We start from the raw sequence: 13788 nt of genomic DNA on the forward strand, positions 1-13788 counted from the left end.
ACTGATGCTAAACGTGAACAATGAGCCCATTAGAGATTGTGAGAAAGAGGCATCATCATCCACTCAACAATAGACCTGTGGGACCTCTTGATAGCCTGAGGATGTTTAATTTCAGGTGCAGGTATCCAGAATGTAGCAGCTAGACTGATCAAGGATGTGTGATGACAGCAAGCAGTAGTGGAAGAGCCCAGGAGCATTCCTAAGCCTGAATTGCAATCCTGTGCTGCCATAAAATAGGAAGATATACTTGGTCCAGTCATCTGACAGCTTTGGTCATCAATTTCTCTATCTCATATGTGACTCTATTGCTTTTAGAATCCCTTTAGCTTTAAATATCTATGAATCTGCTGAAGCAGCTGTGCTTTGATTGATGTGGAACTCTGAACTCCCTTAAATACAAAGACCAATTATTTAGCTGAGCTTTGTTGGATTCAGTGCATTCTGAATACATGTCAAAATATACTTGGATTTGTAAAAAATATTCCTTCCTGTTTTTCACCATAGATAGATGTACAAAAATGTCCGTGTTCACACTGTGGAAAGGACATTTCTCATAAACTCACACAGAGATACCTTTCAAGTCAATGCCTTAGAAAGCAATGAGAGATTTAAAGGAGACCGTGTTCACACTGTGGAAAGGACATTTCTCGTAAACTCACACAGAGATACCTTTCAAGTCAATGCCTTAGAAAGCAATGAGAGATTTAAAGGAGACCTAGAGATATGAATGGAGTAGGCAGAGAAGGTACGTGAGGAGAATGATGTAACTTCCTAGGGAAAAAGTATGAAGCACAAGGCTGGACATAGACCTGGGAATCAGGAAATTAGAGTTCTAATTGCAGCTTTTCCATTGATTCACTTGGGATCTTGAGAATGTCTGTCTCGTTTTAATCATTCTGGGCCTCAGTTTCCATATCTGTCAATTAGAGTAAGAGTCCCTGGCTGGGTGCCCAGGATTGTGAGAACATACCGTTCAGAGCCATAAAAATGCAATCAGTACCAATAATGTACTAGTACCAGTACCTAGGATGCAAAACATCCTAGATACTAGATGTCCTAACTTAAAGTGGAAACATTAAAAAGAGTAATTCTTTGAATCATCAAACTGGGAATATTTTAGGAAGCATATCTATCTGGGTGAAAATTAAGCAAATAAGACAATTGTAAAGGCTTGTGGTCTCAGGAATACAAAGGCAAAAATGCGCAGACTTGAAATATGACAAGTTCTAGTTTTGTCACTTAGCATCTCTGTGACCTTGGATAATTTCTTAACCCCCGGCAGTATTCTCATCTGTAAAATGGGAATAATGACATGCACTTCAGTGGGTTGTGGTGAAGATTATTACAAATAGAAATTAGCTCTTTTGAGCCACTGGTGGGGTTTAAATTCCCAGCCCTTATGTGCTTTGCAGCTGTTAGTTCCTCTTATTACAATTGTCTATTTAAAAACCTAGTCACAGCCCGGTGCAGTAGCTCACGTCTGTAATCCCAACACTTTGGGAGGCCAAGGCAGGAGAATTGCTTGAGCTCAGGTGTTCGATATCAGCCTAGGCAACATAGTGAGACCCTCTCATCTCTACAAAAAGCAAAAAATTAGCCAGTGATGCATGGCTGTAGTCCCAGCTATTCTGAGGGCTGAAGTTGGAGGATTGCTTGAGCCCAGGAGGTCAAGGTTGCAGTGGGCAGTGATCATGCCGCTACACTCTAGCCTGGATGACAGAGCAAGAACCTGTCTCCAAAAAAAGAAAGGAAGGAAGGAAGGAAGGAAGGAAGGAAGGAAGGAAGGAAGGAAGGAAGAGAAAAAAAGAAAGAAAGAAAGAAAAAAAGAGAAAGACAGACAGAAAGAAGGGAGGGAGGGGAGAGAAAGAAAAAGGAAGGAAGGAAGGAAGAGAGAGAGAGAGAAAGACCTAGTCACCAAAAGCAAGAGATTTTTAAAATGCTACCATTTTTTGGGCATTTACTAATCATATTGCTATGTTCTGCACCCATGCTAAGTAATTTAAATAAATTATCTCATGTATTCCTCTAAAACTAATTACTGCTGTGTAAATGGAAGTAGAAAGAAACTAAGCTTTATTTCTGCCTCTATTGTTTCTTTAACCTGCCTTGCTTCCTTTTTCAGTTGCACCTAATTGGCTGTACTTTTAGTTTTCTTTTAAACTGCCTTAAATTTTAAAGAATAAAGCAGCAATAACTAACTGAATATATTTATATAACATGTTATTTTTGTCATGTTGCTTTCCACCCCTGGAGACCTGCTCTAAATTCACTTGGACGTTTGAGGATAAATCATGCTCACTAGCAGTTTCTGAAAATGCAGTTTCACTGAAAATACAGGCATCCAGAAATTTAGTAAGCAACTTAAAAGAAAGTATAAGAATCTCCTATGTATTCATTGAAAAATAATTTGAATTTATGCTTAGAAAAATAGAATTATTATTAAGAAATCTTACACACTCATGTTTGTAAATATCTTCATTAAGGACCAATTGTATATATGGTGTAACACTGTCCTCAAAGAACATGCCGGGAGAATTGTTGCAGTTACCAGAGGGTTAAATTTGGCAAACCCCTTTTTATTAACGTGCCTTTTAATTATGAAATAGCATACTCACCTTAGATAAAATTTGAAAACCATTGTTGTAAAGTGGTGCAATATTGAAGAAAGTTGATAACTTTCAGACCAGATTTAAGCCTCAAATCTACCTCTCTTTTACCTGGACAACTCATTAGCATTTCTGAACCTCACATTTTTTCTATAAAGTGAGAATACTATATTATAGAGTTGTTGTCAGTTAAATGAGAACAGTGTCTGATCATAACTAGTCAACAAATGTTCACAACTCTTCCCCTCCTAGGAAAATAATCTCAAGGCAGACCTGCTTCGGGTCTGCTCTGTAAAGAGGTAGGAATCCTCTGCTCCCGGTAAATTGCTTCCTAACCTTCTTTGGTAATAGACTATTTTTTAATAAAGGTGATGGATCATTTCCCATTATACACTCAAAATGTGTGTACCCATTTCAGGGCAGTCATGGATGACCATTGCCCATCTTTTGACCCCAGATTAAGAACACCTGCTGTAGTATTTTAATTCTGCCTTCAAATCCTCTTACAAAACAAAGACATCTTTAAAAAACAAAATTCTTTAGGTGTCTTGCAGTTGAATGCAGGAAAACCAGAGCCCCTTATTTTTGATAGTTTTGGGAAGAATGCAGTGTCAGAACACAAACCCATAATAGACAATTAAATAATTTGCACAGAAACTTCATAAAAGTATTGACCTGATTTGCCATGTATTTGCCACCTTTTAAAACACACAACTAAATGTTTACCCTGTGTCTAGATCCAAACAGGTGAAGAAAAAATGAGTGACAATACATCTACTTAAGCTCACTTACATAATTGTGGCCATACCGTTTTTTTTCACATTACATTATTAGAACATTGGACAATAAGTCAAGAAACAGAATGTTCTACAAAATAAACTTTAAAAATTGGTAAGCATCATGTGCTTTTTCCAGAAGACATTTTATTTTGTTGAATCAAAGGTGGCTCTTTGGCACTGAGTAGCTCCGTGGAGTCATGGCAGTCCTCATTCCCTAATCCTGAGCCTGCCTGAGTCGCTGCTGGCAGTCATCCACTTGTTGGGATTTCAAACTGCATTAAATCCCCTCCTATAGCTGTCACTGCCAAGCAGTTGCACTGGCTCTGTCCTACCTTTCTGTTGGTAATTCTGTTTTTAATCCTATGCTTCAGTGTAGTTTATATAAATCTTTACAGAGGGATAAAACTTCCTGTAATTAATTATTTGGGTGAATGTGTACCTGGGAGAGCTATTGGGAAAGGGGCCAAATTTGCATTCCAGCTCCTTTCATCCCCACCCTTGAGCTAACCAAGTCCTGTGGATTCTTCCCTTAGCATCTCTGGAACCTTCTTTTCTTTTCTTTTTTTTATGACCACCTTTCCAGTCCTGGCCCTTCAAAGTTGAGTGACAGCAACAGTCTCCCTGCCTTGAGTCTCTTTCCTCCTTCTCCCAGTGTGCATACGGTTGTCAAACTCATCTTGATAAACTACTGCATCGATTGTGGCTACACTCCCCTGCTCACACATCTTCCATAGACCCCACTGTCTGTAAAATAATATTCAGTCTGGCCTCAACCTGTCTTTCCAGCCTCGGTGACACAGGTCTATTCTGCCTGAGACACTCACTATGACACCCTTGCTTGTTCCTGGGGCTTTGACACATTTCCAACGTCCCTTTGTTCTTCCTCTCCAAATCAGCCAATTGCCCAAGCCCTGCTCAAATCTCCCACCTCATGAAGCCTTCTTGATGCCTCCCAGCACACCATGATCTAATTTCCTGAAGTAATTATGCTAATTGGGCATTTGAAGAATTGTTAACCGATTGTCAACTAACTGCCCCTTAACATTGCATGTGTAGTTGTCTTCAAAGGCAGTTAAATTATGTCATGTTCCTTACATTGTACTGAGTGCCTCGTATCCTTATCCATGTTTGGGGGTTTTACTTTAAGTCAAGAAATTTAATCACATCCATTTGGTTTTCTCTAGAGCTGTAGTTCTCAACCTTTTGTGTGGTAGAGAAACACCTAGAGAACATGTTTAAAAATATCCTGGGTTCCACCCTTGAGAGATAATAAGGTCCAAGGGGAACCCAAATATCTGTGTTTCAGGTCAGCTTATTGGCTCATCCTATTATACCAACTCCTCAGAAGGCCAAGGTGGGTGGATTCCTTGATCTCAGGCGTTCAAGACCAGCCTGGGCAATATAGTGAGACTCCATCTCTTAAAAAAAAAAAAAAAAAAGGATTAGCCGAGTGTGGTGGCATGAACCTGTGGTCCCAGCTACTTAAGAGGCTGAGGCAGACAGATTGCTTGAGCCTGGGAAGTCGAAGCTGCAGTGAGCCATGATCATGCCACTGTACTCCAGCCTGGGCGACAGAGCAAGACCCTGTCTCAAAAAAATAAAAATGAAAAAAATCTGTGTTCCCAAGTTCCAAGTGATGCTGATGCTGCTGGTTGCCTTTAAGCATCTCACAAAGAACGAACTCATAAATGCTAATACAGTATATGTCTATGGATACTGAATAGTGGGTTTTTTTTCTCTTTTCTTCTATTCTGTGCTCATGTTGTGTCACTTCTTCCTTTTAGATTGACTTTGAAGATGTGATTGCAGAACCAGAAGGGACACACAGTTTTGATGGCATTTGGAAGGCCAGCTTCACCACCTTCACTGTGACGAAATACTGGTTTTACCGCTTGCTGTCTGCCCTCTTTGGCATCCCGATGGCACTCATCTGGGGAATTTACTTCGCCATTCTCTCTTTCCTGCACATCTGGGCAGTTGTACCATGCATTAAGAGCTTCCTGATTGAGATTCAGTGCATCAGCCGTGTCTATTCCATCTACGTCCACACCGTCTGTGACCCACTCTTTGAAGCTGTTGGGAAAATATTCAGCAATGTCCGCATCAACTTGCAGAAAGAAATATAAATGACATTTCAAGGATAGAAGTATACCTGATTTTTTTTCCTTTTAATTTTCCTGGTGCCAATTTCAAGTTCCAAGTTGCTAATACAGCAACAATTTATGAATTGAATTATCTTGGTTGAAAATAAAAAGATCACTTTCTCAGTTTTCATAAGTAAAAGATCACTTTCTCAGTTTTCATAAGTATTATGTCTCTTCTGAGCTATTTCATCTATTTTTGGCAGTCTGAATTTTTAAAACCCATTTAAATTTTTTTCCTTACCTTTTTATTTGCATGTGGATCAACCATCGCTTTATTGGCTGAGATATGAACATATTGTTGAAAGGTAATTTGAGAGAAATATGAAGAACTGAGGAGGAAAAAAAAAAAAAAGAAAAGAACCAGCAACCTCAACTGCCTACTCCAAAATGTTGGTCATTTTATGTTAAGGGAAGAATTCCAGGGTATGGCCATGGAGTGTACAAGTATGTGGGCAGATTTTCAGCAAACTCTTTTCCCACTGTTTAAGGAGTTAGTGGATTACTGCCGTTCACTTCATAATCCAGTAGGATCCAGTGATCCTTACAAGTTAGAAAACATAATCTTCTGCCTTCTCATGATCCAACTAATGCCTTACTCTTCTTGAAATTTTAACCTATGATATTTTCTGTGCCTGAATATTTGTTATGTAGATAACAAGACCTCAGTGCCTTCCTGTTTTTCACATTTTCCTTTTCAAATAGGGTCTATCTCAGCAACTCGCTTTAGGTCAGCAGCCTCCCTGAAGACCAAAATTAGAATATCCATGACCTAGTTTTCCATGCGTGTTTCTGACTCTGAGCTACAGAATCTGGTGAAGCTCACTTCTGGGCTTCATCTGGCAACATCTTTATCCGTAGTGGGTATGGTTGACACTAGCCCAATGAAATGAATTAAAGTGGACCAATAGGGCTGAGCTCTCTGTGGGCTGGCAGTCCTGGAAGCCAGCTTTCCCTGCCTCTCATCAACTGAATGAGGTCAGCATGTCTATTCAGCTTCGTTTATTTTCAAGAATAATCACGCTTTCCTGAATCCAAACTAATCCATCACCGGGGTGGTTTAGTGGCTCAACATTGTGTTCCCATTTCAGCTGATCAGTGGGCCTCCAGGGAGGGGCTGTAAAATGGAGGCCATTGTGTGAGCCTATCAGAGTTGCTGCAAACCTGACCCCTGCTCAGTAAAGCACTTGCAACCGTCTGTTATGCTGTGACACATGGCCCCTCCCCCTGCCAGGAGCTTTGGACCTAATCCAAGCATCCCTTTGCCCAGAAAGAAGATGGGGGAGGAGGCAGTAATAAAAAGATTGAAGTATTTTGCTGGAATAAGTTCAAATTCTTCTGAACTCAAACTGAGGAATTTCACCTGTAAACCTGAGTCGTACAGAAAGCTGCCTGGTATATCCAAAAGCTTTTTATTCCTCCTGCTCATATTGTGATTCTGCCTTTGGGGACTTTTCTTAAACCTTCAGTTACGATTTTTTTTTTCATACACTTATTGGAACTCTGCTTGATTTTTGCCTCTTCCAGTCTTCCTGACACTTTAATTACCAACCTGTTACCTACTTTGACTTTTTGCGTTTAAAACAGACACTGGCATGGATATAGTTTTACTTTTAAACTGTGTACATAACTGAAAATGTGCTATACTGCATACTTTTTAAATGTAAAGATATTTTTATCTTTATATGAAGAAAATCACTTAGGAAATGGCTTTGTGATTCAATCTGTAAACTGTGTATTCCAAGACATGTCTGTTCTACATAGATGCTTAGTCCCTCATGCAAATCAATTACTGGTCCAAAAGATTGCTGAAATTTTATATGCTTACTGATATATTTTACAATTTTTTATCATGCATGTCCTGTAAAGGTTACAAGCCTGCACAATAAAAATGTTTAACGGTTAAACAGTCAGCTTTATTATTTTTTCCCAAAACAGGTGTTTATGTGTCAGAGTCTGTGTATGTCTATGTATTTGTATGTAATGAGCATGTGCATAGTGTGTGTATGTGTTTGTATGTGTTTGTGGGGGGTAATGGTCTCCCACTTTAAAATTATTACAAAGTCACTTAGGATATTTCTGCTAAGGTCATCACCATTTATGAGTTGCTTCAGATAAAAGTTATAATTAATAACAAAGTTTTTTTAGCAATTTGTCCAATGTTTTATATGTCATCTAATTTGAGCCCCCAGCAAGCTTGTGTGATGGATATTAATACTCTTAACTTAGTGAAAGACACAATTTGCATTCGGGGCCAATGCCTTCAACTTTGCCATGCCTTAACTGGGTTTTAAAGAGGTATATTGCAGTCTCAATTAATGTTTGTTGCTTGGCTAAGTTTACCTTCAGGACTCCTATATTAGGGTTCTCCAGAGAAACAAAACCAATAGGAGATAGATGGAGATAGACAGATAGATAGATGATAGATAGATAGATAGATAGATGATAGATAGATAGATGATAGATAGATAGATAGATGATAGATACATAGATAGAATAGAGATGATAAAGATAGAGAGATGAAGATAGAGATAGAGATGGACATGGAGATGGAGATAGATGAAAATATATATATAGAGAGAGATGGAGATAGAGATATATAGGGACAGATAGATACAGAGATAGAAATAGAGATAGAGATAGATGGAGATAGAGATAGAGATATATAGAGACAGATAGAAATAGAGGCATATATAGAGATGGAGCTACAGATAGAGATAGATGGAGATGATGAGAAAGAGGTAGATGGAGGGATAAAGATATAGATGGAGATGACAGGGGTAGAGATAGAGATAGATGGAGATGATAGAGATACAGAGCAAGAGCTTTATTACAAGGAACTGGCTTACACGATTATGGAGGCTGACAAGTTCCCAAATCTGCAGGGTGAGTCAGCAAGCTGGGAACCCAGGAGAGCTGATGATGTAGTTCCAGTCCAACATCAGCAGGCTCAAGAGCCAGGAAAAGCTGCTATTTTAGACCAAGTCCAAAGGCAGGAAAAAAATTCAATGTTCCAGTTTGAAGGCAGTCAAGCAGAAGGAATTCTCTCTTACTTGGTGGTCAGGGTCAGGGTCAGCTTATTCTATGCAAGCCTTCAACTGATTAGATGAGGCCCACCCAGATTAGGGAGGGCAATCTGCCTTACTCCGTCTATCAGTTTAAATGTTAATCTTATCCAAAAGCACCCTCAAAGAAACATTCAGAATAATATGTGACCAAACATATGGACACCCCATGACCCAGTCAAGTTGACACAAAAAGTCAATCATCACAGCTTCCAATCCAGTTCCATCTACAAAAATAACTATATGGCTTTGGACAACTTTTATTCCATATTGGTAATAAATAGCTTCATACATCACACATTTAGCCTGTAGTCCTAGCAGTTTGGAAGCCCGAGGCTGAGACTGGGGGATCAATTGAGGCCAGGAGTTCAGACCAGCCTTGACAATGTAGTGAGACCATCAGAAAAAAGAAAAGAAAGGAAAGAAAGAAAGAAAGAAAGAAAGAAAGAAAGAAAGAAAGAAAAAGAAAGAAAGAAAGAAAGAAAGAAAGAAAGAAAGAAAGAAAGAAAAGAAAGAAAGAGGAAGGAAGAGGAAGGAAGAGAAAGAGGAAGGAAGGAAGAGGAAGGAAGAGAAAGAGGAAGGAAGGAAGGAAGGAAGGAAGGAAGGAAGGAAGGAAGGAAAGAAGGAAGGAAGGTAGGTCTCATACCTTCCCTGATGTGGGTGCTAATGGTCAAGCATTCTATGTTTTAATTTATAATCCATATTTTTAACATTGGGTGGAGGGGAGAAGTAAAGAGAGACACCCTTAACTTAACACAGAAGGCTGAAATCATAAAATAAAAAGGTCATGGCAATAAACACACAAAATATCAAACTTCTATATATCAAAAACAGTAGAAACAAATACAAACAAATGATAAAGACTGATAACAGAAAGCATTTGAATGCATAGCATTATAATATACCTAAAAATAAAGAGAGCTTTCATAAATTAAGAAAAAGATGAATAATAAGCAAAGATAGTTCACAAAAAGAAGTACACAACAATTATGCAAAAACTTATACTCATTAGTAAAGAAGTAGTAAGAGTTAAAGCAATGAGACATCATTTTCACTTAAGTCTGCAGAGACGGTAAACAAAAGTAATGTCCATGCTGGTGAAGATGCAGGCGAGTGGGCACACTCATTTATTGCATCTCTGAGGGTAACTGGTATAAACCATTTGGAAGACAATTAAATGTACACATGATATATCCCGCAATTCCTCTTACTAAATAAAAATAATAGAGGCAATACCAAGGTTCATCATCATAAATGTTCATCATTTTATTGTCAATAGCATAATATATTGGAAACAACATAAATATTAAAACAACCGAATTGGTTAAATAAATTATGGTATATGCATTTAACAGACTTCTATTAGCTTTTAAATATTGGATGGAATAGAATATTTAATGACATGGAAATATGTTCATAGCATGATGTTAACTTAAATAGTAAAATTTAAAAATCGTGTGTAGGATATACTGCTACTTTTTGTTTAAAATTTGGGTGTGAGTGGATTTAAAGAATTGTGTCATTTCTGAGCTCCTGTCAGATACTTTACAGACATTATTGCAAATTTATACAAGATTTCAAAATAGATATTGATGGTCCCATTTTACAAATAAGGTTTAAAGGGTTTTAGAAAGTCACCCATTCACCATCACTAATAAGTTTTGGAGCTATTGTCTAATCCAGGGGTGTCTGTCCTCAAAGCTCTGTTCCTTACATTCATCTATCCTCCTGCACTGTGCGGTTTCTGAGCCCTAAGCCTTTCTCCTCTTCATGAAGCTTCCTGTTCCCACTGGCTTGCAGAATTATTTCATCCACTCTGAAATGTATAATAAGCAAGTAATGTGAGCAGAACTGGAGTAAACATTAGCAGAAGTTAAGTAATAGTTAAAACTTGTATTCAACTTCGTATGTCAAGTGTATCCTTTATAAATGTATTAGTTTATGTAATATTTGCAATAACCCTATACGGTATGTATTATCATTATCATTCCAATTTTACAGAGTAAGAAATCGAGGCACAGAAGAGTCAAATAACTCGCTCAGAGTCACACAGCTAGTAACTAAGTCAGGATTATGAACCCATGGAGTCTGGCTCCAGAATCTAGGAGCTTAACTATGGCACCAAATCATATAGTTAGAGGGAATCCCGCAAAACAGAAAGCAAGTTGTGTCTCTACTGAGAACAAGTAATGGTCAACAATATGGGAGACAATTAAAATGCAAATTAAAACATTTTAAGTCTAAAATATAAAATTAAAACTGCTCCCACAAATTTAACAAAATCTTTTATTTAAGCATTTACATATAAGTTTTTACAACATAAAAAATGTTTCATAATAGGATATATTCAGTCACATTTTAGTTTAGTGACTTTCAAGACCATAAAATGACTAAGTGATAAGTTGATGTACAGACTGCAAGACAGAGATTTTAATGATGGAAAGAAATACACTTTTTGAAATAAACTCTAATATTTATATTATTTGACAAATATTAAATAATCTCCATGGAATCAGATTAGGTTCTATCAAGTAACTGATAGAACCATTTTACCATTAAGATTCAAGATTTTTTTTCCTTAGGACTCTCCATTCATTTATTTGACTTTCATATTCATTCTCAGATCTGCCAGTTGCTTTAGTAATAATGAATGTCTGAAGACGTTGTGCATTACCCAACTTACCATCAATGCAAACTCTCTCCACTTCCCCAATGCACACCAATCCTACTGATACTTGCTCTCATCTTATTTTTCTCTTTCACTAAAATGGATGATTCCCTACTCTGAGCAAAAGCCATTCCCATCACATGCGCTCTGAATCTCATCCTTTCTTATTTTCACAAGATCTTTGCTCCATTTGTCATCTTGTTTAACTCTTTTACTATCTATCTCTCCCTTTGTTCTGAATTGCTCTCATTACCCTCCAAACATTGCATATAACTTTATAATTAAAAAAAACACATTCCCTCCCTTAACCTTGTAACCTCCTCCAACCATTAATGTTTTTTCTCCTTTCTTTTACAGCCAAAATTAACAAAAGAATTATTTATATACATTGTCTAAACACTATTAAATTACCCTACCTATAATTATACTTTTAAGCCAAACAGGTTTTGGGGTTTTTGGGTTTGTTTGTTTTTTTTCTGAGTCTTGATAAGTTGCCCCATCTGGTCTTGAACACAGGGGCTCAAGCAATCCACTCACCTCAGCCTCCTGAGAAGCTGAAGCTACAGGCACATACAACGGCGCCCAGCTGTACAGGTTTTTTAAACAATTTTTATTTCTGGTACCCAGACGTAAGCATAGGCATGCTCAATAGTTAATGTCATCATTGGTCCATGAGGGGCTCTCTTCTATTTGATTTTATTTATTTTATTATTTAATGATCATTAATTAACACCTATGAATTCATCATCAAATCAAAGAACTAGAACTAACAACTACACATTTGTTCCTTCTCTTTCCCATCCACCTGTACCCCTGCATCCATATGAGGTAACCATTCTCCTAAATTTTGTTATTTATTATCTTTTTGCCTATTAAAAAATTTTAAATACAATCTCCCAGGGGAAAAAAAAAACCTATTTAGTTTTAGTTCTTTTTAAAATATTTCTAAGGAGTACCATGCAGAATGGATCGTTCTGGTGTTTGATTTTTTTTTCACTTAATATTAAGATTCATTCATATTGTTGAATATAGCTCTAAGTCATTCATTTTCAGTGCTATATATTTGTCTGTTGCATGAACATATCCATTTTTATCCAGCTGCCTCTTGAGGGGGACATGGTATGCCAATGGTGCTGCTATAATCATACTTCTGCATGTCCACTGGGAGGGTTTGTGGGCATAAATTCCTCTAGGGATTACCATTAGGACTGAATTGTTCAGTCCCAAAAAATGATACACCCCCAGCTTTTCTAGATATGACCAATGGCTTTTCAAAGTAATAATAGCAATTTACACTGCCACCAGCATTTGGAACTGTCAAACTCCTTCAATTTTGCTAATCAAGTGGGTGTGAAATAGTATCTTATTTTAGTCTTGATTTATACCTTTCTGATTACCAATGAGGTTAAGCGTCTCTTCACTGGTTTTTGGTCATGTGAGCTTCTTCTGTGAAATGACGTGTCATTCAGCAAGGGTTTTTTAAAAATGAGGTTTTTTTTTCACTGAGTCATAGGAATTCTTACAGATTCTTAATGTTTTCATTTTATTTTTACATATGTTTCAAATATTTTTCTTAATTCGTATCCTTATTTTCACTTTCATTATTAAAATGTCTATTAGTGAACACAAGTATTTTGACTTTAGTGTTCATATTTATCCATTTTTTATTTTTAGTACTTTTTATAATGTCAAAGAGATATTTTCCTGCCAAGATCAGTAAGATATTTATTGTATTTTAACTAGCATTACTGTGGTTTAAGAGTTTAAATATCTTAGGTTTTTCTAGCATAAAAATATTTTGCAATATGTTCAATCACATTAAAGATTTGCTTTTAACATTTAAGTCCTTAATCCAGTTACATGGAGTTGATTTGTTTGTGTTGCATGATGTAGGAATCCAGTTTCATTTTTTTCTGAATAAGACAACCATTTATGCTAGTTTCATTAATTGAAAATGTCCTCCTTTCTCCTTTAAACTATAATGCCACCTCTGTTATTTATTGAAGTTCCATTCATACTTGGATTGATTTCTGAACTCTCTATTCTAGCCCACTGGTCAGTTTGTTTTTCCTGTACTCATATAGCATTTTAAAGTGAGTCTCCAAATCTTGTAAGACAAGTTTTAATTTCCTGTTTTCTTTGCTCCTTACTTTCTAAGGGCCTTGGTTTTGTTTGTTTGTTTGTTTGTTTTTGCCATTTAATTTTCCAGAAAAACTTTAAATTGTCTCATCCATTTTTAATAAAAACTAACTTGGAATATCAATTGGAATTGAATTGAATCTTTAGATCAAGTTGGAAAATTGGCATGTGTATGATACCAAGGCTTCCTAGCTCTAAACATGGAAGTAAAATTTCATTTATTTCTTTAAAAGCATTTTCAGTAAAGTTTCATAATGTTCTATGTACAGCTTTTTCATGTTTTATGATTTATTTATTTTAAGTATGATAATTATTATGCCTAGTGACTATTTTAGTACATATTTGCTAATTGTTGACTGTCTTTAGAAATGCAATTGACTTAATATTGAG

The 13788-nt window shown here is 36.8% G+C and overlaps 1 protein-coding gene across 3 annotated transcripts in view; it reads left to right on the top strand.

Annotated features, from left to right (window-relative positions):
• CAV1 (caveolin 1) overlaps positions 1-7433 on the top strand; it is a 36114-nt gene extending 28681 nt beyond the window's left edge. For 2 of the 3 annotated variants that reach the window (XM_009454022.5, XM_063813848.1), the window contains exon 3: positions 5170-7433. In XM_009454022.5, the coding sequence (XP_009452297.1) occupies positions 5170-5511 (342 nt within the window). In that variant the 3' untranslated portion in view covers positions 5512-7433. 3 annotated transcript variants of the gene reach the window in all.
• Positions 7434-13788: the final 6355 nt, after the last annotated feature.

This window comes from Pan troglodytes, chromosome 6, assembly GCF_028858775.2.
Source record: "Pan troglodytes isolate AG18354 chromosome 6, NHGRI_mPanTro3-v2.0_pri, whole genome shotgun sequence".
NCBI classification, from domain to species: domain Eukaryota; kingdom Metazoa; phylum Chordata; class Mammalia; order Primates; family Hominidae; genus Pan; species Pan troglodytes.